Below are 27,500 nucleotides of genomic sequence, written 5' to 3' on the forward strand. Positions count from 1 at the left end.
TACACACATACATACATATACACATACATCCATACATACACACGCACACACACACACAGGCAGATACACATATACATACACACACGTGCACAAACACACAGACATGCACGTACACACACACGCACACACACACACACACATACACACGCACACACACACACACACACGTTTTATATATACTGCATGTTTTATTTTTGCCTTACAGGACTAGGTCAAGATCAAAACATGCAAGTGTGTTATGACATTTTAACAAATATGCCACCCCGATATAATGCATGCAAATGACCGAATACTAAGGCATTTTTAACCACACGGCACAGTCCAGTGCCTTGGTACAGAAACATTTGCTTTACGGAGCACGTATCACTTACCTTGAGTACCTCGCCGTCAGCATAAAGCACAAAGACGGTGACCTCAATGTTTTTCTGTACACTTTTCCCCCCTCTTTCAAATTCCCCTCTTTCCAGGGTCAAGTAGAGGTCATTTCTGATGTCACCTGGGGGACGGAGAGGGAGAGACAGGCATTTATTTGATGTTTCGGTGCTTATGAGAAAATCATTTCCCCCTTGGAGTAACAAAGGATGTTTTGACTGATCTCTCTGTTTTTTTATTTTGAAATACTAGTTTGCGAATAACATACAACTTGCACTTTCGACTCTCGACTCTCGACTCATTCCAATCCCTTATTTTTTGGAGCCCCGAGCTCCACCCATTGGGAGAGGCCAGGAAAAGACGGAAGAAGGAGAAGGAAAGTTCTAGAAAATCTAGAAAACGTGAATTGGACAAATGGAATTCTCCTTCATGTGTCAGCTCGAAGCCACGCCAGATGTAGACAAATGGGGAGAGGTGGATCCACAGGTCGATCATTTATCCGTCAGGCTTTCCGGAAAAAGGATGAGCTGATGTTTTCTAACTCACAAGGATTGTGAGTTCCTAACTTCTACTTCTAGCTCCTAGAAAGAACATTTAAGGGGTTGGAATGTCCTAAAAGTTGGCGGACCTTGATCGATTTCCAGGTCAGGAGCAAGGGCATGGAAAAGAAAAGTGGAAATGAGAAAAATAAGCAATTGGAATGACCTTGAACTCTTTCTAGCTGAACTCTTTCTTCTTCTTGATACAGCAAACTCACTTTTTACAGTTAATATTGTCTTTACTTGGAAGTGCAATGAAATCACATCCTATCAAAAAACACATAATCGCACGTCAATATCGCTTTTGAGAAATATTTTACTTCTGAATACACGGCAAGTCATTTATTAAACAGTAAAGAATCAAGTTAGGTGGATACTGTAGGGGCTCGCCAATTACGATATAATTTATCATGCAACGCGGAAAAACCTGTCTCCTCCACCGGAGGTCTCCGCTGGGGGAAACCATAGAAGAGCTGCGGTTTGACACGTTGTGCGTTTGCACAGTTAATCCTAACATAACCGCGCAGGAAAAAGAGCATGCAGCTGCAACCATGTTTTTAGCTCATATGCAAATTTCATAATATCATGTTTACATTTTATGTCATATGCACAATAGCGTTATATCAGCCTATATAATATAGCAATAAACATCTCCCGTACGTAGTAGCAACTGTTATAGTGACTTGCAGTATTGATGACTCTATAAATAGGTTTATAGCCAGGAATTTAGCCTACTGTAAATGTACTGTTTGTTGTGATATATGCTTCACCTTTTTTTGCAAGATTGTCTGGGTAATGATTCCGTTTTCACCTCTCGGTTCAATAATGCTGCGTTTGATGATTTTACAAGGCAATAGAGAGCACAATCTTTGGGAAGATGCTACAGCATATCTCTAGCTACGGTAAGATTTGTATTCTCACCGTTACTCAGAAACAATGGCGTCCACGCCTCCGCTCTCACACCACTGCGGGAAGGCGAGGAGACGTTCGTGAAAAATTCACGCTCCGGATCGAGATCAATAATCAGCGCTATGGTGTGACCTTACTGGGGAGTAATTACAAGACAAGTAGTAAGGTCACCTCTCCATTGCCTCTCTCGCATTTATCACTATTAAAGATACATTTAAAACGGCTGCTTTTAAAAAATGTAAAAATTATACCCAGCGCTTACCCAGCACCTACAGGATGTGTTTAATGTCCCTGCCTTTTTAGATAAATATTTCAGTATTTTTAAAAGTTTTTGGAGGCAGGGGCAGGGGCGTGTCTTATGGTGCAGGCAACAGATATGAAATGAGTAAACTGTGCATAACATCAATAATTAACATCAATAATTAACCAATAAATAAAATAATTTAGAGGACAGGGGTGGGGGTCTGATTGCACTCTTTCATTCCCCCTCCCTCCCTCCCGCACGAAACCCTTCCCTGCGGGTAAACAGAACGCTAATTGAGCCGCGGGTCCCTGCAGAGAGGTTTTTCGCCGGTGATTATTTATCGATTGCGCCCGTCTGACCTGTGTGTCTGCGCGGTTAGCATCGCAGGTCCGACGCGCCCAGACTAATTACCACCGGCGGGATGCGGGATCATCAGTTTACATTCCCTCCCAGACGCGGGCTACTGTAAATACCTCTCCCATCGCGCTCGTAAATACGCTCCCCCTGCAACACGAGGGCCGTTGGCGCGTTGGTTCCTTCTCGCGCCAGATGCCAACCCCGACACTGTCGGACCTTGAACATGAATCAGACATTTTTGCGCTTGTTGTCTTTTTCACGAAGTTTCACGACCTTGCCGGGTTTTCCTCGTAATATGGCGTAATATGATGGCCCAGGAAGCCTGACTAGCTTCTCCTCACTCCCCGCTTTCCGCACCGAACGGCACACGAGACCCAAGCTGTGGGCACATCGTAGTGCTGGCCTATTTTCTTCAGCCCTATTGTTTACTGAGCAAGTCATTTCTGTATCCCACCTCAGGTCAGCCTGATCGCCTGAAAGAGTCTTAAAGGCCCATTTAAATCCAATTCTCTTTGACTAGCGCCAAATTGAAAACATCCCATAATGTCCCATAATGCCCACTGAGGACTTTTCCATTAATGAACCTGTCTCTGACCTCACTCTGGTATAAATACAGCAGTGAGCACCCACATCCACCAAATACATACAGTACTTGTGTGTCTGAGTGTGTGCGTACAGGAGTGTGCATGTGGGCGTGCGTGTGTGTGTGTGTGTGTGTGTGTGTGAGAGTGTGTGCAGGTGTCACTGTGTGTGTGTGTGTGTGCAGATGTGATTGTATGTGTGTGTGTGTGTGCAGGTGTAATTATGTGTGTGTGTGCAGATGTGATTGTGTGTGTGTGCAGGTGCGATTGAGTGTGTGTGTGCAGGTGTGATTGTGTGTGTGTATGTGTGCAGGTGTAATTATGTGTGTGTGTGCAGGTGTGATTGTGTGTGTGTGTGTGCAGGTGTAATTGTGTGTGTGTGTGTGTGGGTGAGTGTGTGCAGGTGTCATTGTGTGTGTGTGTGTGTGTGTGTGTGTGTGAGTGTGTGAGTGTGTGTTTGTGAGTGTGTGAGTGTGTGTGTGTGTGTGTGTGTGATTGTGTGCAGGGAGGAGAACGTCTATGTGCACACAATCACACACTCACACTCACACACTCACTCACACACTCACACACACACACTCACAAACACACAGTCACACACTCACACACGCACTCACACACTCACACACACACACACACTCACACACTCACAAACACACACTCACACACTCACACACACACTCACACACTCACAAACACACACTCACACACTCACACACACACACTCACACACTCACACACTCACACACACACACACACACTCACTCACACACTCACAAACACACACTCACACACTCACACACACACTCACACACTCACAGACACACACACACACACACCTCACTGTGCAGGAGTTCCCCCCCGCTCTCCTCACACAGAGCTGCTGAGGCTCCCCATTGGCCACTCCTCCATCCTGGTGCTGAATATTTTATCAGAGCAAATGGGCAGATTCAGCAGGGAGTCTCTGCACTGTAAAACAGCCTCCTACACGGCTGCCAATCAAACGCACTCCTGCCGCTGTGCACCCAGGGGTCAGGGGTCACCTCCGGGCTCAGAGTACATTAAACAATTATGCGTATGGCCCAAACGTGTTACAAGACGTGTTACAAGTACCATATACAGTATTCCATGTACCATGTTGGCACTGCACTTGTGATAATATGTGCATAAGTTTGACCTATTAAGTGTTATTCTGCAAGTAGTGGGTGGTGTACTGACTGTGTACTGACTGATGCAGAGCTGGACCTAGTCACCGTTTTTAACGCATCGGAGCGACAATTTTTCGTCACTTACCAATAATCAGAAGCCCAAAAGTGCACTTATGACAACCACCTCCCCTGCCGCATCTGTTCCCAGAGCATCGCAACGCATCGAATTCACCCGCCCACATGAGCCAATCAAACACAACACACTCCACGGCACCCTACCAGCCCCTCGTCGCTCCTCGTTGACGCCCTCGAGAGCTTAATAGAGCCTCGTTTCCATACGCCTTTTGCCGAGAAGCCAACGGGTCTGAGGGCCGGCAACACCCACAGGCAGGTTTAAGCACTTTTCTGTCATTCAGTTCCAGGAGTTCCAGCCTTCCACGGCCCAGGTTTCCTGGTCCGTATGCGAACCACATCTTTTAGGTTAGAGCAGGGCTGCCCCCAACCCTGTTCCTGGAGATCTACTGTCCTGTAGGGTTTCACTCAAAGCCTAACAAAGCGCACCTCATTCAAAGGCTAGTGCAGGGCTGCCCAACCCTGTTCGTGGAGATCTACTGTCCTGTAGGGTTTCACTGAAACCCTAATAAAGCACACATCATTTAATAGCTAGAGCAGGGCTGTGTAAACTTGTTCCTGGAGATCTACTGTCCTGTTTCACTCCAACCCTCACAAAGCTCACTAGAGCAGTGCTCATATACGTATATGCTCATATATCAGTTTTCCATATGTCAGTTTGAATCAGCAGTCAAACTAGCTAATGACCATAGATATCTGCCCCAACTAGATTCAAAGAGTAATTACCTTAAATAGCTGCCCCAACTAGATTCAAAGTTAATGACTATAGATACCTACCCCAACTAGACACAACGGTAATGAGCATAGATAGCTGCCCCAGCTAGATGCAAAGCTGATGACCATAGATAGCTGCCCATACTAGACACAAATGTAATGACCATAGACCGCTGCCCCTACTAGACACAAAATACACCCAATGCACCTACTCATAACTGATCATTTAGAACAAAGAAAAAAGCTTTTTTTTTTTTCTGAACAACGGGAGCTTGACTAGAATACCAACAAAGTCTGAAAGGACAAACTCTAAATGACTATGTGTGCGACAGGTGGCAGGCTGGGAAATCCACTTCCTGTTCTCCGGTGAGGCCAGAGGAAAACACTGAAACCACATATGCTCTCTCTCCCTCTCTCCCACTCCCTCTCACTCTCCCTCTCTCTCACTCACTCTCTCTCTCTCTCCCTCCAACTCCCTCCCTCCCTCCCTCTCTCTCCCTCCCTCCCTCTCTCTCCCTCTCTCCCGCTCCCTCTCTCTCTCTCTCTCACTCACTCTCTCACTCTCTCTCCCTCCCTCCCGCCCCCTCCCTCTCTCTCTCTCGCTCTCTCTCTCTCTCTCTCACTCACTCACTCTCTCTCCCTCCCGCTCCCTCCCTCTCTCTCTCTCTCTCTCTCTTTGTCTCTCTCACGCACATCATCATCATTGTCAAAAGGCTTCAAAACAAGAAGAAAATGGAGGAGTTGTTTTCAAAAGGTATCTCAGAGCCCTAAAGATAGACCTACTGTTTTAATAACATAACAGTAATAGCAGGGACTTATTTCCCAGGGGGTCGCTGAGTCATGGGGGGGGTGGGGGCTTGGCAGGGGGTAACATCTGAGCCGAGACAGGGCCAAGAGAGGGGCGCGAGTGAAGCGAATATCAGAGCTGTGAACAAACAGCCCCTCTGCTTTCAGCTGCATTTCCTTAACATCTGCAGCGCATCTTAAAACCCGCAGCGCTTTAAACCAAAGGCCGTGACACACTGCACGTTACCGAGTGTTCACCAGGAGTCACTTCATTTAGGTATCTTTCACTCACTTTATCATGCTTTCTCTTCCTCTGATGCACACACACACACACACACACGCACATAAACATACACACGCACACAAGCACACACACACACACACGCACATAAACATACATAAACACACACACATGCACACGCACATAAATAGACACACACACACACACGCACATAAACATACACACGCATACAAGCACACACACATACACACGCACATAAATATACACACAAACACACACACATACACACGCACACACATGCATACTCATGTAACACATACACCCATACATACACACCCATGTACATAATACACACACCGGTCCACTGCATTAAGAGCGATCAAGCACCTGGGTCTTGAAGTCACTGAATCCACACAATTGGTTTCTGATGCTGCTCACTAAGATCAGTCATCTTGTCGGTTTTTGGCATTACGATTGTGGCACAATTCCGTGCTGACATCGTTTAACAAACCTCAGTGCTTAAATACTGTTCCCCACTAATGGCTTCTGCTAGCCGTGTCCGTGTATCTGCCACACACTCGCGTGGGCGCACTTGTGTCCGCTCACATTGAGGACACCCACACACGTGCTTTATGAGAGGCGCTAAGGGCGGTCGGCCACCTCGCCTCTCCGCCATCGCTCCCAGCATGCACCGCGCCCCCGCCGCACCTGGCATGATGACGTCGGGGAAGCCCAGCTTGCGTGTGATGGCCACGCCCCGGTTGAAGATCATTGGGTTCTCCCTGCGGATGAGCTCCATCTCCCCCCTCAGCAACTGCAGCGAGATGATCAGACCTGGAGGAGGGAGAGAGAGAGAGAGAGAGAGAGAGAGGGGGGAGAGAGAGAGGGGCAGGGGGGGGGGGGGTTCAGGGGAGTTTTTTGGTTCAGTTGCCTTCATCCAAGACTGTGGGGCAGCCTGTAGCCCAGTGGCTGAGGTGCATATACATACATGTACTGTTCTGTATGTGTATGTTTCATGTTTGCTTTGGCAACATTCACAATGTATTGTTCCTGCCAATAAAGCTTACTGAACTGAATTGAACAGTTCCATCTTCACCCATATTTTCAGAAACAAAAAAAATGATATGATGCACAAGGCTCTGTTTTCATGTTCTGCATGATGCCGGTGGTGATTGTGCGAATAACACTTAAGCTTGTAAAATTTCTCACTGTTTGTCACATCCTGAACGTGAAATGTTTTCAGATTTTTTCACACATGAACACTTATCTCGAGTGGCTGGCACAGAGCAAACATACATGTTGCATACAAGGTACCTGCTATCAATTTTTACAGCACAGTATCTTTCTGATGAAATTAAAGTGAAGTATCTTGTAAAGTGAAGTATCTTGCTATCGCATTATGTTAGCATGACCAGCATCTGATCCAGGATCACAGACATCTTCCATCTACATGTTGAGGGATATCCCCCATGGTCGTCCTGATCTACCAGGAACAGCAGGTCCTCTGCTGTACACATACTGTTAGCATGACCCAGTACATGTTACATGTCACATACAATTTATACAGTGGGGTATCTGTCTAATGCAATTCAAGTTAAGTACCTTGTTCAATGGCAGTGCCATACCCAGTAGTCCAACCTGCTACCTCAGAATAACAGTACCCTAACTATTATATTACACTGCTGTAATGAGACATAGGCTGTATTCCAAAGGGCTCACTATTCACTACATAGTTCACTATTTAGGCGATTGGCCATTTTGCAGGGTTTTCGGTATGAAATCTGACTCCCTAAATAGTTCACTTAATATTCCCCACAATGCACCGCAACATGTAGGGTACAAATGATGTACACTAGTACAATAGTGATGGTTGAGCCTGTTGTCTACAAATGTAAGGCTGGCAGAATATGCTCACGGGAAGAAAAATAGCAACCATAATGTTTTGTTTAATTGTTTATTAGTTATTAATCACAGATAAATAATTAGTGCACGTACACAACAAGCCAGGGAAACCCTTGTTCGAAACAAACAAAAAAAACTTTCTTTCTTGCTCGCTCACCAAGCCGCTGACAGCTGACGTAAGTGTTGCGTGTTGCTAAGTAACCTGCTCAGAATCCATAGTGACTCAAATCAAATCTTTTCACGACTTAATCCCTATCCAGTGTTCTTTGTAGGTTTCCCTATGCAGTGTATTGGGAAGGAGTGAATCAGTAAGCCATTCCCAACACAGCCTTAATGCCTGGGTTACCAGCACCTTTAGATAAACCTTTTAGCGCACACAAAACCAATAACACGACCAATGATTGGTCATGGGCATTTGCTTTTGCACCAATCATTGACTGTGTTTTCGTTTAGTTTTATGTGGGCTAACAGGTTTTGGACAAGCTAAAAGCCTTACTAAAATAGGGCCCTTGGTTTGTGTTCTACATATTCTAATTTTAATGTATAAATAGCAGGGGACAGCAGCCTAACTATTAACACTGAGGAGTCTTACGAGTAAAAGTAATGTGATTTCTCCAAGATTACTCTTTTACTTACCAAGATTTTATGTTTACTTGTGAGAATGTGATCTTCCCTCAGCTCCAAGTCTCTTGATTCAATATAATCATTTAATTCCACCCACTAGTTATGCTGAACAGTGCTGAACTGCTTATAAATCTTTGTTTCCCAACCGCACAAATGTGTCTCGACTCATTTGAATTCCAAATACAAATTAAACCCTGTCTGTTAGACGACGTTACCATTCGAGATTCATTTTGCAGTCGTGTTTGAGAGCGTAATCCTTGCAATCGGTCTAATCCTCCCCTGAAGCTACAGAAATCTTATCTGCAGCTCGGTCCGGCTGAGGAGGTTTCACCTACAATAACGACAAGGTCTTGCGACGTATAAAACCTGAGAAATGCGCTGCGGGGTCGCAGGTGTGGCTGAGCCGACGGGGGAATTTAACGCGATTATCTGGATTAAAGGCGCGCTTTCAGGTGCTGAAAATAAAATTCTGCCCGTCAGGCTCATCTGAAACAAGGGAATGGACAGACTAAGCTGACAACATTAGCATTCAGTCGCTGAATATAAAGTATAAAATAATCCATTGCTTGTATTGCATGGTATTAGATATTGTATTGTTGTACTCGGGGTATTTTAGCTGCCAATGGTAAACTGTTTCATAAATGTATGGATTCTTCAAGGGTTCCAATTGTATCTGTATGGTCACGCTAGGACTCGGAAGCGTACTGTCCTCTAGGGTCCTCTTCACACTTGTCCCTGTATTCGATCTGCACTTTGTTGTACATCACTCTGGATAAGAGCGTCTGCTAAATGCCTGTAATGTAATGCTTTCAGCCTCTTGGATATATCATAAAAAACCACTGAGCTGTCCAATACGAAAGCGATAAAAACCGCAGACTGCATTCAGACCACGGGAATTCAGCCAATGAGAGCGAGCCTAAAAATGCACCACTCAAATGTATTTGAAGACATGCGAACAACTGAATGGCAACACTGTCCACCAGTGTGCACAAGTTTATCAGGATTGTTATGGGGGACCAACTGAGACAACACTTCTTAGAGGCTCAGGTGCTTGTTTCTGGCCATGATTCCGCAGCATTAGTGTTGGTTACCGAAATATTATCTTCCCCATAAATATCTACAGATTAAAATCAGTTTTTCCTGATTAGTCAGGTAAAATCCTCATGCCTGAATAATAACAGTAGCAGTTAATATTAGTGCTGCTGTAAATAAACTGTGGTATAGAGTCCTGCTGTGCACTCTGTGTAATTCAGTAGAGCTTGAGCACTGAGTGCATCACTGCTTCTGTTTGTATAGGACTGGGTTGTAGAGAAGCTTCCGGTCTGTGCTAAGAACAGACATTGGGCTATAATTACAGCACCCAGCAGTCCCTGGGACAGAAGGACAAAAAGAGCCTCACAGAGTGGCAGCTGTCTCCATGTAACAGCTTTTAATGATAACAGGGATTTTTTTTTCTGTTGCAGGAGAAATCTCCGGACATTTAAACCGAGAAAGCCTCCAGGTGATTTATCTCCGGTGGTTTTGGAGTTTCATGAATGTTGTCCCAGATTCATGCGCAGTAACTGCGGCGCGCCCGTGACATTCTGGAATGGAGGCGCAGTAAAAATGACAGCCTCCTCACACCTCCTGCTCGTAATTAAAACAGCAGGGCCCAAAGACTGTTTGAATCAATTTGACGCCGGGCGAGGATGAGCACGGTGCACAACTGAGGCCTGTGAACGTGGGCTTCAGAGGCTTGTGAACACGGATGACTGAGGCCTGTGAACGCGGGTGACTGAGGCCTGTGAACGCGGGTGACTGAGGCCTGTGAACGCGGGGGTCTGAGGCCTGTGAACACGGGTGACTGAGGCCTGTGAACACGGGTGACTGAGGCCTGTGAACACGGGTGACTGAGGCCTGTGAACACGGATGACTGAGGCCTGTGAACGCGGGTGACTGAGGCCTGTGAACGCGGGTGACTGAGGCCTGTGAACGCGGGGGTCTGAGGCCTGTGAACACGGGTGACTGAGGCCTGTGAACACGGGTGACTGAGGCCTGTGAACGCGGGTGACTGAGGCCTGTGAACGCGGGGGTCTGAGGCCTGTGAACGCGGGTGACTGAGGCCTGTGAACACGGGGGTCTGAGGCCAGTGAACGCGGGGGTCTGAGGCCTGTGAACACGGGTGACTGAGGCCTGTGAACGCGGGGGTCTGAGGCCTGTGAATGCGGGTGACTGAGGCCTGTGAACACGGGTGACTGAGGCCTGTGAACGCGGGTGACTGAGGCCTGTGAACGCGGGGGTCTGAGGCCTGTGAACGCGGGTGACTGAGGCCTGTGAACACGGGGGTCTGAGGCCAGTGAACGCGGGGGTCTGAGGCCTGTGAACGCGGGGGTCTGAGGCCTGTGAACGCGGGGGTCTGAGGCCTGTGAACGCGGGGGTCTGAGGCCTGTGAACGCGGGGGTCTGAGGCCTGTGAACGCGAGGGTCTGAGGCCTGTGAACGCGGGGGTCTGAGGCCTGTGAACGCGGGGGTCTGAGGCCTGTGAACACGGATGACTGAGGCCTGTGAACGCGGGGGTCTGAGGCCTGTGAACGCGTTGACCGCGCGCGTCCTGAGTCGCTGTCACTACTGACACGATGATGGACGTCTGAGGCACACCTTCAGCAGGTCTCCAGCAGAACAAAGAAACAGGACAGATGACAGAAGATGTAATTTTTAACAGAGGTTTTGTCCATCGATACGAGCAGATTGCATTAAAAAAGCGTCTGTGAAAAGCTGAAATGTAAATTCAGTGGAACTGAAATGACTGAGAGAGAGACACAGGACAAACATAATTCACTTTGTATTCTACTTACAGTGTAACAAGCAGTAGTTTTATTTGACTGAAAAAAATAATTTATTCAATATTTGAACGATAACTGAATAATTTTGGCTATTACTGGAACAAGGATTTGGCGAGAAAAATGTGTTTGCTGATTTAGTGGGTGGTGGGATTCCAGAAAGTTCTGGAAGCGCTGTTTTAGATAGTTTACTGAATAAGATTTAGCATTTAAAAGGGACTGCTGCAGAGTGTGATTATCTGCTGGGGATCCACACTCTGATATAGATAACTGTCCCACCCACGTAGTGCCATCTTCACCAGCCGCCATGTCATTATGCTGCAAAGCCCTCTGGGTACTCTATCCCAGCCAGGGGAGCAGCATGCATGCTTAAGAGCCATTAAGGCTAATGTGGGTGTGTGTGTGTGTGTGTGAGTGTGTGAGTGTGTGTGCGGTGTGTATGTATGTGTGTGTATGTGTGTGAGTGTGTGTGCGGTGTGTATGTATGTGTGTGTCTGGGTGTGTGTGTGTGTGTGTGTGTGTGCCAGTGTGAGTATCTGTGTGTGTGTGTGTGTGTGTGCATGCATGTGCGTGTGTGTATGTGTATGTGTGTGTATATATGTCTGCATGGGCGTGTGTGTGTGTGTGTATGTGTGCGTGTGTGACCAAAAAAAAAACCATCAGAACATCAGAACATATTATCAGGCTGTCAAGACTGTCATTTATGATTTGCTTAACAGAGACAGCCATGTCCAAAGTGACTTACACCTCTTCACATTCAGACATACTGTTAATTTATAGTGCTGGTGAATTACTCTGGTTCAGTATTACACTCCAGCCTATGCCATGCAGACCTGGATCTTGTTTGGGATTCAAACACTTTTCTATGCTTTATGGGCTTGTCTGGTTGATTGGAACGATGAAATACTGAAAAGCGCAACTTCTGGTTTGCACCAGGCAAGATCAGTCGAGCACAGAAAAGTATTTGAATCCAAAACAATTACACAGGTCTAAAATGGCATCTCTACCTGTCAGTGAAGCTAAGCTAGCAGTGGAAGATGGAGAATGGGTTACCGTAATTCGTGCTGGGAGCCGTGTACTTGGTGCTGGACTTGCGGATGATATTCTCGTGGATCTGGTACCATTCGTTCTCATTGTTGCACCTGGGAAAAGAGAAATGCAATCAGTGATCCCGAAGATGCAATATTTTTGTTCTTTTGACTGGACGAAGTCATACTGCAATATAATAAACAGAGTTCTGACAATATAAACATGCATCACCATATTGCGATTGCGTCCTTCATATTGTGATTGGTAAGTCAGAGGACCAGAAATAGATAGACAAGGATAGGTTTGGTCAGGGTCATCCACTCGAGAAATGGTGCAGGAGAAAACAGTAGTTAGCACTTTGGTTTTTTGGGCTGTTTTTTTGGGGGGTTTTTTTCAGTTAGTGTTCTTGAACTCCACTGCTTTCAATTTAGCTGCAGTAATTGTCACACCAGCATTAGCACGTCCAATTAAGAACACTCTACCCTGCTGTAAAGTTCAGCTATGCCAGCTTCACCAGCTTGAAAATCATGAGCTGGTCAACCAGCTAGTGCCGGTAGCTTGTCTGCGCTGGTAGTGAGACAACCAGCAACCAGCTGTTTTAAAGCTGGTCAAACCATGTCAAGCTGGTCTGAACTGGTCAACCAGCAAAACCGTATCGAACTGGGAGCTTGTCTGAACTGGTCAACCAGCTACCAGCTGTTTCAGAACCTAGCCGGGGGGCGACATGGCTCAGGCAGTAAGAGCAGTCGTCTGGCAGTCGGATGGTTGCTGGTTTGATCCCCCGCCCGGGCGGTGTCGAAGTGTCCCTGAGCAAGACACCCAACCCCCAAATGCTCCTGATGAGCTGGTCGGGGCCTTACATGGCAGCCAATTGCCGTCGGTGTATGAATGGGTGAATGGAGAAGCATCACTTGTACAGCGCTTTGGATAAAGGCGCTATATAAATGCCTGCCAAATTTAGTTCGAGCTGTTTTCAGCAGGTTAATCCCATGTTTGTGGGCGTCTAATGTTCTGGGGCACAGTCTGTGCCAGTCCAGCCGGCACAGACTGTCCAGCAGCCCCACTGGGTAACGCATCATTAGCGGGAGTGTCGCCCAGGGTCAGTGAGAGTTCAATTGGCCAGGATCCATGCCTCATCCCTCCCCAGCGGCCCACTGGCTGCTTGGGTGCGCAAGTCCTGCCTGCTAACTGTACACAAAGTGCCTTCCTCTGGCGTGTCTGTGTTCTGGGATGAACTCCATCAGACTCCACACACACAAATTCCTGAATTCAAGATGAAAACAAAAAACCAGTAGACCCTACAACCCACCAGTTCCAGTTGGGAAGCCCTGACCTAATGTAACACGACACAAAACTGCAATAAATGCAGTTATACTCGAAGAGTAACACTTTGAAGAGCAGGTATTTGGAATGATTTTTTTCTTAATCACATATTACGCATGATCTTAAAGCAGGGGCGTCAAACTATATTGCCAAGGGGAAACAGTGTCTGTGGGGTTTTGTCGTTTCCTTTCAATCGGCTGCCAGTGAATGCCTTGAGCGCAAGGCGTGTGGATTATTTAGCCAATAGACTTAAATGAAAAACTGGTGTTGAGAACACCCCGAAAAACCAGCTGACAGTGCGGCCCTCCATGACTTGACACCTCTGCCTTTAGGAGTTAAGATACCACGTGTGTCCTAGCTTGCGCACCAAACGTCAGGTAAAGCTTCGGGGCAAACGCTATATGCTGGGGCCGACTCACTGTGGTCTGTGGTGCGAATACGCGCACGTGTTAACAGACACGCGTTTAAAGAGCGGCTGTGAGTGGCAGGTCTCCGTTCCGCTGTGAGCCCTGGGTGACTACACGCACGGAGCGGTTAAGTGTGGTGAGTGGGAGGGTGAGAGCAGGCTCTGGAGCACCTCTCCACCCTCCCCTCGCCCTCGCAACCGGCAACACGGGGTCTGAGCCTTTTAGGGAACATACATCACCGAAAGCATCTCCAGCGGTCTGTGCTATTGGTTCAGCTGTGAAGACAGTGTATATAAAGACAGGCAAGGTCGTTTTGGTTAACTTTACAATAAGTCCCCTGCGTTTTCGCCTTTTGTTTCCCTCTGTGTTTTCCGTAGTTCTGCTTTCTGTTAATTAATTTAATACCTTTCACCTGTCTTCACTTCCTGATTATCGTGCCCACCTGATTATCATTTACCCCTCGTTATATGGTCTATTTAAACCTGTCTGTTTTGTTCGTTTTTTTAAGTTTGCTTTCTCTGTCGGATCTGCCTGTGTTTTGACCCATTTTGTGCACCTCTACCATCACATTTTTTTTGGATTACCCTTCTGTTCGTATTTGACCCGCAGGGTTTGGACTTTGTTTGGATTCCCGGTTAGTGATGTTGGATTCCGTTTCGGTTTACCTGCCTTCTCTGACTGCCTATCTGTGAATGTGGGGGTGTGAACAAACTTTTGCCTGTGACCGCGACCACGTTTTGGTGTACCTGTTTTATACCTGTTTGCCTGGTTACCGAACCCCTGCCTGGATTACTGACTACGAACTGCATGGTCTATTGTACTCCTGTTTGCCCATGCTTGGCCATTGCCTGTTTGACCTGCCAGTCATTTAATAAGGACTTTTATGGGTTCGGTTCCTGGGTTCTGCACCCTGACAACAATTATGAATAATTCTCAGGCAAAACAGAAAGAGCAATCGCCCTCACGAACCTACACCCGCCGCCAATTTTGTTTTGACTTTTGTTTCCGTTTGATCAATTTCTGCTAAATGTCACCCTGTTGAGAGAATATAAGAAACGTAAGAAAATAACTCATCAGCAACAGTCACTAACCAATGGGGAAAGACCAACGGGAATCAACAAAAACAATGACCCCACTGACCCTTGACCCCAGACACTGGACTGCGGCTGCTGTCAAATCAAGGAGATCAAAGTGCAGACACGCGGCTACCGACTGTCATTAAATGCTGGTTCATGCTCACTCAGGGCAGCCATCACCCCACTGAACCACAGGCTGTTTGTGAAGGTTTTGTTGTCACTCGCATTGACGGCCGTCCTTGCACCCCAGTGGCACTCGATGCTCGTCAATACTGCCAGGAAGAGGCCGCATTGAAACACGGCATTATCAAACACCCAGCAGCCCGTCGCTGTGGGAGCCTCTCCTCCATTCATTTTCCCTCTCTATTGTTCACTTTCCACCTCCATCCTCCCATCTCGGTAGCTTCTAAAGGCAGAGAGACATAGACTGTGAGTGGCTCCAGTTATGTCACATTCATACCGAGTGTGTGGGTGTGTGTGTGTGTGGGTCCAGTCTTGCCACAGACCCTCAGAGTGTGTGTCTGTGTGTGCGTATGTATGTGGGTCCAGTCATGCCACATTCATACCGAGTGTGTGTGTTTGTGTGTGAATGAGTCCAGCCATACCCTCAGAGTGTGTGTGTGTGAGTCCAGTCATGCTAGATTCTGACCCTCAGGGGGGGTAGCAGAACACTGATGGTTGCCCCGGCCCGTTGGGTGTGGGGATTGATGGGTGTGGGGGGTGGTTCATCTGAGCTCTTAATAACATAATTGGTGCAGTAATTATGCTTAATTACTGTTGGTAAATGTATCCTGAGGATAGTCTCCACATTTCACTATTGAAATTCTGAACCACCTGCAGCCATACAAAAAGCTTACCTCTTTATGTAATTATGATATCATATTCATAAAGCAGAGTTTGGACTGTGGACCAGGGAAATGTGCCCCTCGAACACAGGCCCTGATCTCAGTTCATGGATAAGTTAGGATAGGGATGGGGGAAACCTGATTCTACACCCGATTTCCCAACTTTTTCCTTCCAAGGATCACTGCTGATGAAGACCAATGCAGTCGGAAAACATCAACCACTCACATGATAAAAAACACGATTATTCCGGTCGTAGAAATGCCTTTTAAGGAAATGTGAGTTTTCACAATCGACCATCCGAGGGGAGTCCAGGCGAGATCCTGCATGTGCGGTTTGCAATTCTGACTGCAGCAATTCCCCAAGTGAAATGGACCGTAAATTGCTATCTATTAAGAGTGATCCCTTCATAACAATGTGCCATAAAAGGCCTGACATTATGTGCAGTGTGTTTAGCCAAGGCTTGGCTAATTGATCGGATCGGATAATGGATCAGTAAACGTGACACTCTCAGTGGCAATTTGTTTAAAAAATAAGTTATCAGACGAATCGATTGGCACAGAGAACAGGGAGCGGTCGTTAAATGTGAGAACATCTGGTTCATAAAACTGTGAATGGCCGTGAGCGGAAATGTTTGGGAAAGCCGCAATGAACCCAACCTTGATTCTGTTCCGTTCGGTTAATAGGCAAAATCATGGAAACACTGAACTGTCTGTTTTCAGTTCCCTTGCTGATGAGATGTTGCTGTTGTGTTTTAACAACAACCACCAACCGCCAATCACCAACCGCCAATCGCCAATCGCCAACCTCAGTGGGAGCAGAGGTGAGGTCAGATAGACTGGACTGGTGAAAATGAAAATAAGGATGGCCGCTGACGTCACGTTACAATGTGAATATGCAACAAACGGTTATGTTCCTGTTTACCCGTTTTCACAGCTCCTGCAGTCTAGCAGTCCCATCATGCAGCAAATGGATGCACCATTGTACTGTTGTTTAATGATGGACATTTTTTGACAGGATACATGGTTTCAAATTAGGAACCAGCAGTTGATGAATGCCTTAATGTAGCCCAGTGGTCCTCACTCCTGGTCCTGGAGAGTCGCAGCTTTTGTTTCTCAGCACTTAATTGAACAATTAAAGCAGTTAATTACACAGTTAACTTACCTCACCTGGTTTCTTGGGTCTGAACTGGTTGCTGATATTAAGGTGAAAACAAAAACCAGAACGCCCTGCGGATCTCCAGGACCAGGAGTGAGGACCGCTGATTCTTACAGTATTTTCTTTCACATCTTTGTCAAAATCTTTGCTGCACACCTGGTCCCCCACATCCCTGACAGCCCCACCTGTACTCCGTCTGCCTCTCAGACCATCTAACACAGATAGCTCATCCACCTTTCCGGTTCCCTCGTTTTTTGTACCCGTCTCTCTTGGCGTAATGAACTTCCCAAAGATACATTCACACTCCGTCGCTGCCCTCTCCTGCTGACAGTCCCCCAGACCAGGCGTCAACATTCAGTCCTGGAGGTCCTGAGGGTCTTCTTGATCCTTTCAGTTAGCCGCCATTTTACGCCAGGGAAATAAGGTTTCCAGACGCTTCAGCCAATCACTAAAACGAATGTGAACACTTACGTCGCCGAAACACACCCGAAAACCAGCAGACACAGCAAGCCTCCAGAATTTCAGTTTGATCTGTAAACGATCCGGTCTTAGAATTAATGGCGGTTCTCTGTGCCAATCAATTCATCTGATAACTTATTTGTAAACAAAGTGCCACTGAGAGTGTTACCATAAAGCAGAGAAACACGTCCCCAGATGAAAGAAAAGGATCCGATCCCATCTAAGGCCATTGTATCATGCCGCATTTACGTAAGTTTGAACGCTCTTTAAAAAGGCCAAGATGTGTAACCTTAGAAATGGAAAATAATTCAGCATGCTTGCTAATGCAGCTAATACTGAATAAAAATATCAAAGGGAAACCCACAAGTCTCAGCCTTCTAGCCGCACTTCTGCCTTCTCCATTCTCCTTACCATAGCGCACCAGGAACTCAGCAACTGACCAGTAATATTTCAACATCACCACTGGCACACATTCCTCCCTCCTCGTTTGTTTTGGGAGGTGACCGAACATAGTAAAGAGGAGAATTTGCTGCACATGCCAACAGAGTAGTGGTTTCCTGGGAGCTCTGCGGAGCGACGGCGCTAAGCGCTAACACAGTACAGAGCAAGCTTGTGCGCAGGTGACGGTATGCAGTATTCACTCATCTGTGTCCACTGGAGCTGGGACGTGAACCTCATCGCTAGTGCTGCTAACAAACACCGGGGGTCCCACATGTACACAGATGTCTGCAACAGTTTTAACCTCAGCTTTGAGTAATTTCCCCCGTCTAAGAGGAAGGAGCATATCTGTGTTGGTTTCTCTAGCCAATGGGGTAATTGGGTGCTGTGCAGGCCCTGCACTGAGTGTGTGACTGGAAATGTATCAAAATGAATAATGTTCTCCCCTTGGCTGTGGAATAAACGCCCTGTGTGGCACAGCCAGATTTTCTCACATAGGACAAAAGATTCAGTTCTTCAAAGGCCTCTTAAGTGTGTGTCTGCTTCCCATCGTTGTGCCATGATGGCTGCATGGCTCTTTTGTCCACTAGGGGTCCTCACAGTATTAACACAGTGGCCCCTTCTGCCCTCAGAACACATATACCTCTCGCTCTGTACACACACACACACACACACCTGCACACATACACACTCACACACGACTGCACACACACCCACGCACAGGCACATACACACACACACACCTGCACACATACACACTCACACTCACACACGACTGCACACACACCCACGCACATACACACACGCATGCGCACACACACACACGCACACACCTGCACACATACACACTCACACACGACTGCACACACACCCACGCACACATACAAACACGCACGCGCAGACACATGTGCCCGCACACAGACATACAGCACAGTGTTGTGGTTTAAAAAACGGTTCACTCTGAGAAAGCATATCCAAGCAGAGAGAGCTTCATGTGTGATTAACACTCTGACAGGCTGAGCAGAATCGGGGAATAAATCAGACTGTCAGATTTGGGCTGGCACAGAAATAGACTCTAACCTGCTCTTGATTGCTTCTTGTAGGTATCTAAAATTGGAATAAAAGGTGTATTGAAGCATTTGGTCAATACATGATCCACAGTGTTAGTGAGGACCTCCCAGGAACACTGGGATGAGCCGTAACGGCCTCCTGCAGTCGCCCATGCTGAAACTGATCCTGTAGATGCCTGTGCTCCTGGGAAGCCTGATTGGCCCTGACTTTGTGACAGTAAGGACGACTGCCTGTGAATCGTAGGCAGTAGACCCTCTCTCCAATTTTCCTCCGACAGCCCTTCAGTTCCCAAGACAACATCAAAGTGGCACGTGTCTCTGAGCTCTGGGGCGGGGAGGAGGTTTGAGAAACCATGGCAATTATAAGAACAAAGGGGGGGGGGGGGGGGGCACTAACAGATGTTCAAGCATCGACTCACCAACCACACCAAGCTGTACATTCTAGGGCAGTTCACCCCAGAGCACAGCACAGGCTTTTCTCCCAAAGACAGCTCTCTGGTCTTCAAGACTAGACATTAAGAACTATTTCTTGTTTAACCAATCAATCTAACTAGGACACACACCTTGTGACCAAACTGCATCGCTTCTCTGAGATAGCCAACGCTGTCCTGCAGTTCTATAAGACAATCAGCGGGGATGCTGTTCCAAGCATGTTTGGGAACTTGCCACAGTTCATCTGCAGACTTTGGTTGGGACCTTGCTTCTGATCTCATATATATATACACACGCATGCTCATATGTGTATGTGCAGGTGAACAGGCACTCACGTGTAGACCTTGAGCACGAAGTCCTTCTCCTCCTTGAGCTCGGAGATGGTCTGCAGCACGTCGCTCATGGCCAGCACGGCGCACCCGTAGGGCCGGCGGTACTGCACCTGGGGCGGGCCCTTCTTCGAGTCGTTCAGCAGCATCCGGCCTGGGGAACACGCCCAGGTCACGACCTCACCCATTCCTTCCCTATCCGTCATCCTCCTTGCCCGTTCTCCCCCGTAACAGTGAGCATGCAGGACTTTCCCGTTTACATACATAGTCTGTTTACATATCTACATCAAAGTACAGCAATGCAGTGGAACAAAATGGGCTGTTCCTGCGGTGTCAGGGGGCCATTCTGACAGTCACGATGTCACCTCACTGATATAAAAAAGAGGCAGGAGCTCTGCTAATGCAGGAATAGGTTGGCGAAAGCCAACAGAGATGCTCTGTCTACACGTCTGACATCCCAGGGGGAACTAGCAGGAACTAGCAATTTTCTGGCAACCGTTACAGATGTACTGCATGGTTACTGGAGGCCATCTCTGATTTCTGATTTGTGTAAGGTGACATCACAGCTCTCCTGTCCCTATTATATGAACCCTGAGGTGCCTTATCAATAAAACACACAAAAACATGTCAGCACTTCGGCCTGTGCTTCTGGACCTGAGGGTGCAGTAGGCACAGAAAGCCAGAGGGTCTGAGGAAAAACTCAAAGAATACCACAGCAGAGGCTTGCCCCAGGGTGACGTGCACATGGCGGCCATTTTGTACAATTTGAGCATGCTGAGAAGTGCATATCTGGCTGCCTGGTCTCACGATTTTACTCACTGGAATCTCTCCCTCTTCCCTTCGGCTCAGGCTGTCTCTCTAAAAACCCGTGGGCCAGACTCTGGAGGTGTGTGGGGAGCCTCGAGGTGCATGCTTGTTTGTGAGTTTGTGTGTGCGTGTGTGTGGGTTGTGTGTGTATTTCGGGGGGGGGGGGGGGGGGTGTGTTTGTGTGTGTGTCTGTGCGTGTGTATGTATGTGTGTGGGTTGTGTGCATATTTAGGGGTGGGGGGGGTGTGTTTGTGTATGTGTGTGTCGGGGGGGTATGTCTAGGGTAGGGTGTCTGTGCATGTGTATGTGTGTGTGGGTTGTGTGCGTATTTGGGGGGGTGTGTGTGTTTGTGTATGTGTGTGTGTGTGTGTGTGTGTGTGTGTCGGGGGGGTATGTCTAGGGAGTAGGGTGTGGTGTGTGTGTGTGTGTGTGCGTATTTAGGGGGGGTGTGTGTGTTTGTGTATGTGTGTGTGTGTGTGTGTGTCGGGGGGGGTATGTCTAGGGAGTAGGGTGTGTATGTGTGTGTGTGAGTGCGGGTGTGTGCACGTGCGTGTGGAGGGAACTGTGTGTTTACGTCTGTATGTGACTGTGAGTGTGGCTCCTCTGAATCTGCAGTGATGAGGACCAGCGGCCTCCGCCCAGCGGCCTCAGCCCGGCCCCTGTAATGAGCACGACGCCGTACAAGACGCCCCCCCCCGCTGCCACCGTGGAGACGGTTATGCAGTAAGGGTTGCGTAACAGCGCTGGAGGTGCGAATGACGCAGTGCGTGCGGGGCGGTGGGTGAAACTCGTAGGCGGGAGCGCCAGGGAACATTCATCCCCGTGTGCCGTACGCCAGGCGCCAGCTCAGCTCCGCTCTGCCTCCGCCGCGGCTGACTCACACACAGCGGCGGCCATCTTACCAGTCCTGATGACCTGGGAAACGATGTAGAGGTCTCTCTTCATGTCCTTATTGCTCAGATCCTGCGGGATGAAGAAACGTGCTTCAGAAATTATCTTAATGCGCTGGAAAAAAAATATTGAATGTCTTAAGCAGTTTAGTCTTGTTATAAGATTAAAGATTTTTTTTTTTCCTCTCAAGTAGAAAGTAGCTTGTTTTAAAGGTACAATAGGTAAGATTTTTGTGTTAAAAAATTGCTACAAGACTATTGTAAATCCCTTCCTATCACTGAAAAAGGCTCACTGACATGTTGACTCACCCCTTGCCTGTGTTTATAGTCCTTAAATTCTGGTTTCAAAATATTCAGTTGATGGGCCGGCACTTTGTACCAAAACATCATATAGCTGTGGCTTTTCAACATCAGCACATTCACAGAGAAGGGGAGGGATAAACAGTGTTGTGGTTTGAGTGTGTTTGTTGCTGCAATTCCTCTCTTGACCATTAGAAGTCCGAAATTACCTCTTGTACCTTTAAGTCACTGTTTGCTTGTGAAATTTTGAAATGAGTCAAACTGTCTCACCTCAGTGCCAATATTTTTGTCTTATTTTCATTCAATATCATTACAAATTATATTATCAGCATGACTATTTGAGTGAAAAGTTTAATCTTTGCGAAATGTACATGAATTAATAAATTAATATTTGGTACATCCCCCTTTTGCTTTAATGGCAGCATGCACTCCAGCTGGCACAAATCTGATGATCCATGTTGTTCCAGCATTATTTGTTCCAAAGAGCATCTTGTGATGTGACTGAATGCTTTGCTTTTGTCAGTCTTCAAGTGCAACCATAAATATTCAACAGAGTTGACGGTCAGGTGATTGTTAATTATGCAGCACTTCTTGCTCTTCTTTGGTCTTCAAGTGGTGCTTGCAAAGCTTTGAAGTAACTTTAATTTGTTTTCAAAATCCTAAAACTTTCTGTTTATGTTCATAATAACATGAAAAAAAAAACCCCTGAATTTTGGACCCCATGGTAAGTGCTAGAATACTTGAGTTGAGACTTATGTTTGGGGTTTTTGCAGCGTGCCGCTCGTAACGGGACTGTTACCGTGAAGAGAGCACACAGACGGTCAACTTTCTCCGGGCTCTTCGGGCCGCCGTTCTTGTTCAGCTTGACCATGAACTTCTCACTGAAAGACAAACGGACGGAGCAAAAAATCAGCCAAACTACGGAGAGACAGGAAGGGTTTTAAGTGTTTTAAGTGTCTGCTAACCATTAAGTTAAAGTTTAATTATAATACAGTGCAACCTTCTAATTCCGCACCCTTCCTTCCAGACCAGTAAGAGAAAAGAATGAGAAATCTCATGCAGTCTTTAATGTGTCCGGACATTCAGAGGAACAAGACTACCAACGCATGAGATGGCAAAAAGAAATGGTTTCAACTGTTCCCAGAGCAGAACAACACTGAAATGACGATGAGTTCACAGTTTGGGAGCAAGGCCATGAGCAAGACCTGTGACTAAGGGAACTCTCATCAAAATTACAACTTCTCAATTCACAACTTGCTTTGGACCAATGTTCTTAACCAGCGTATGGCTGCACAATATATCACATTGCATTTTTCTTAAGCATAGTAAGAATAACCGCTACCATGGGGTGATTTTTCATCTTTTTCCTCAATCACACCTGCGGTAGTGAAGAACCGTCATGTACACGTTTCACAAGAAACGCTTCTGAGAAAAAACATCACTGATATTTACAAGGTGTTGATACGACAGCCAATCAGCAGCACTCAATAGACATCAGATGTAACATGGCCTATCACGTCTTAAGTATGCATATATTAGAGTCTAACTGATATTTTTCCGAGCTGTTGGTAAAACGATTTCCCACATGACATGATGTATGCATAATTATCAGATGACGCTGCTAAATGTTAACACAGAGAACTGACCACAGGAGGCAGAGGGGGAATTGGGATCTGGGGGCAGGGGTAGGGACAGGGTTAGGGGTTAAAAAAATCAATTACATGTTTTATGGGCATTTTAGATGCTAAAACTAGGAAGAGAAGGCTGGTGCATGTGGGTCTGCAAACTATGGGTTGGGAACGAAAATGGGTTTCAGAAGGTGGGTCTAAGAATGAGTCTGTAGCCCATGCTAGAACTGTATGTGTATTTAGCAGTACTTTTACGACAATACTACAATACTACACTGTTTTTCCCTGTACTCAATTTATCATATTAAAAGGTTTAAGAACCAAAGTCCTTTCAGTGCAACTGACACATTATTACAGTCCATGTCACCCACGCTGAAATCAGGTGTTGAAGGTGCCCTTGTGTGCTTCTACAGAGCCTTGGGGCGAAATCGACCTTGCGACGCTGAGAACAGCAGTGCATCCATCTGGATGGCACCTTTTACCGCGGTGTAAAGGATCGATAGTGACAGCACTGCCAGCCGTGCCACAGCTAAGAAACGGCCTTTCACTCGAGAAAATCCTCACCTCTGCGGTCTGGTGCCATCATGTCAGACAGTGACGGAGACAGTTGTGCTAAAACACGGCTAGCTGTCAGGGATCCGCAGTGGGGTAATAAAATAGAGCTGAGATTAAGCAGTTTTGACAACAGTTTACAGGCGCAAAACAAAGACCTCCACCAGCATGGCCAAGCTGGTCATAAGCTGGTCTAGCTGGGTATGACCTGGTCAACTAGCTTGGCCAAGCTGGACATAAAGCTGGTCTAGCTGGGTATGGGCTTGTCAACCCACTAATGCAGTGCTGGTAACTTGTCTGGGCTGGTAGCTGGTCAACTGTTTGAAAACCTAGCTTGATGTGTTTTTAGAACAAAGGGTGACTGCATTGCTATACTCCCTGTACATCTCTCTGTGGGTTTTAGCCAGGAAGCAGGTATCCACCAATCACCATTTGGGTTTGTTTTGTACCTTGTACCAATACGGTGGGGCTCCTCTCTGCTTTCTACCAGCATTGTACCTTTTGTACCCTGGTGCTGTTCCAGAGATTGCCGGGGCTGGGATACAAAGCAGGATCATGGGCATCCCCCGCGATGTTCCCGGATCCTTCTAACGCACCCCGCCGAGATGCGTACCAGCTTTGCACAGCAACAGGAAGCCCTCCAAAATGTGGCAGTTTGGGAAAGATTCCATTAGCTTCAGTAGTGGGGGGGGGGAAGGGAGCATAAAAATGCCCATTACAGAAAATGGTGAAGTACACATTACAGTGACTCTCATCATTAGAACTCACAGCTGAGGACCTATACTGCCAATATAAGAAAACTGGAAGAACTGTTATTATCCCATTATGGAGATGACTGTAAAAATCCCAATCTGAGATCATTTAGCCTGGGATGGAATGGGTTTATTATTGCACTGCCTAACCAATCAGAGCAGGCAGCTGAAAAAGCCTAATTTCCCCTGCCAGCCTCGTCCCTAAAACAGCCAGATACCCGCCGTATCATTAGCCAGGCCTCAGCAGGCCAATTTCCCGCGTTGGTCGGGAAATCAATTGCACCCTGCATGCCGCCAGGGTCAAGCCACACAAGCAAATGAAAGTTTGCCTAATAAAGGCATTCTTTTCCCTGCCCCCTCCCCCCCAGGCAGGAGGTCGCCGTGGCGATGGGAGGCAGAGCTGGGGTTTAATGGGCGGGTTTAATGTTGTCAGGAAGGCTAACTTCCTGTCTGCAGCGATCTGGCCTGATGGGGGCGGGTTTGTGGGGCGGGGGGGGCTGTCCCGGGCCCGTCAGCACACCTGTGTAGGACGCCACGCGGTTGCACAGCCCGGGGGAAGACCGTGACCTAGACAAACCGTGAAGGTTTGTCCTCGACTTCATCCTAAAGGTTCCCTCCCAGAAGACCGAATCATCAGGAAAACAGCCCTTTCAGCAAGCCAAGCGAGTGAACAAAGGAAGAAGGTTCCGGAAATTGTGTGGAAGCTTGCTCTTAACCTTCCTATTATGTCTGGGGTCTATTCGACCCCATTCAGTGTTTCACATCTCTTATAAACCAGTTAACCTTTTGTTAGTCTTGATACTCTATGATTTTTAGAATTTTCTATTTTGGTGGGATTAAATGATAAACAAGAAATCCTATACAAACTTTGCATACAAAGGTGTTATGAGGGGCTAGCTTTACCCTCTGCAGCTGCATAAAATGTAAGAAAATATACAACCATTTTTATTTTTAACTCTAAAATTAGATTTTTCATATTTATGGATACAAAGGTCAGTAATTTAGGAGAGTATAAGAATGGGACACACAAAGCATCAACATTTTTTCAATTACAATACATTTTCTGTCAATTCAAAATGTTGGGGTCAATTAGACCCGAAACATAAAAGCGGTCATAAAACCTTAATATAATATGAGTGTTAATAGAGCGCATCAAATAACTGCAAAGCTATCTCTTTTTTTATCGGAAGTTGAGTAGCTTACCCGTTACCTACAACGCCCCGGATTAAACTGTCATTTCCCTTCCGGGGAAACTCACAATTAAAAACGATCATTTCTGGTGCGATCATTTCTCATCATCTTCAGCTTGTTTCTGAGTTTGGTGGTGTGAAGAAAATAAAGGCTGAGATTAGACTGACTACTGTGTCATCATACCACGCCTGAAGCCTGGAAACGATAATGAGGACAAGCACATGCACTCAGACAGGGACAGGTAGACATATAAGAGTCTCGCGGGCAATCAAAAAAAGCCGTGGCATCTAACGAGACTTCAGGTTATAAGGCTGCTATTCCTGCGCAAATCCAGAAAGGGAAACCAGGACCGAAATGTCAAATTCACAAAACCAGTGGTGGTGTTCAGGTCGTTCATCCTACCACAAAAAAACAAGATGTCCAAAAAGTCAGACTAATAGGCAATTCAAATAAACCATGCAGCTGCTGCTTTAAGATGGTATGGTCACTGGGCCTCATGCAATATTTTCATATTCTTATCATGCATCACTTTTCACTTTTTACAACAGATGCTCCTACGGTAACTTTGGGACTTTAGGTCCCTTCCATCAGGTAGATGGCTAATGAGAACAAGGGATGTTGTTAAACAGCCCTCCTGGAGCAATGTGGGGTTAAGACCCAGCAGCTGCGTGGATCGTATCGTGGCTATACCGGGGTTTGAACCACCAACCTTCCTGGTCCCAGTCATGCACCTTAGCCAAAAGTGAAATGCATGATGCTAAAATTGAAACTAATTTAATTTCATTATGGCTCGGAGAATGCCAGAGAATATAGAGAGAGGAATCACAGTACAGTATTTTAATATTACAGCATAGGGTACCTGGGACTGCTTAATATTAATCTAATTCTGGTCCAATCGTAAAATAGCATCATGCTTCTCACCACTTGGGAAATGTGTTGTGGTCAGAGCAGTGGGAAGTTGTATTCTAGGAAGTTGTGGCCAAATGCTACTTAAGAAAAATAGTTGGGTCACTGAACTGTGCTTTTGCGGAAAATCCCACTTTAGAAAAAACATGCCCTGTCTTCCAAAATGGATGACCTCGGGACCTTGAAATGAGGGCAAGTTAAAGCCGGATTCTCGCTCCTCTCTGGGCCTCATTAAAGGAAAGAACACGGATTGATTTAGAAGCGGTTTAAGGGGACATTGGGTCCCTGACTCACGGTGCTGACTCATTCGGGATAATTTCCCAGCAACCTCGGGGAGGCCGTCCATGGTACAAGATCTCACAGGAGATGGTGTATTGAGCTGGTTGGTCTATATCGCATTAAACCAAGGATTCACATTATAGCCATAAATCTATTACCTTTGCACAGCAATTACTACAGTATTGATGTATGATTTCATGCTAGATTCTATATAACCTTGCACTGTAATGATAGGCTCTTTTTCCTGCTAAGTTAACTATGTAG

The 27,500-nt window shown here is 46.7% G+C and overlaps 1 protein-coding gene across 1 annotated transcript in view; it reads right to left on the reverse strand.

The window, feature by feature from the left end:
- Nucleotides 1-27,500, reverse strand: part of LOC133109731 (dedicator of cytokinesis protein 3-like) — a 319,579-nt gene that overhangs the window by 59,210 nt on the left and 232,869 nt on the right. Inside the window, exons 10-15 of the mRNA XM_061219260.1 lie at nucleotides 22,728-22,809; nucleotides 21,641-21,701; nucleotides 19,938-20,085; nucleotides 12,421-12,509; nucleotides 6,732-6,857; nucleotides 372-496 (exon numbers count right to left, since the gene is read on the reverse strand). Coding sequence (XP_061075244.1) covers nucleotides 372-496; nucleotides 6,732-6,857; nucleotides 12,421-12,509; nucleotides 19,938-20,085; nucleotides 21,641-21,701; nucleotides 22,728-22,809 — 631 coding nt within the window. The remainder of the gene's footprint in view (nucleotides 1-371; nucleotides 497-6,731; nucleotides 6,858-12,420; nucleotides 12,510-19,937; nucleotides 20,086-21,640; nucleotides 21,702-22,727; nucleotides 22,810-27,500) is intronic.

This window comes from Conger conger, chromosome 14 (genome assembly GCF_963514075.1).
Source record: "Conger conger chromosome 14, fConCon1.1, whole genome shotgun sequence".
NCBI classification, from domain to species: Eukaryota; Metazoa; Chordata; class Actinopteri; order Anguilliformes; family Congridae; genus Conger; species Conger conger.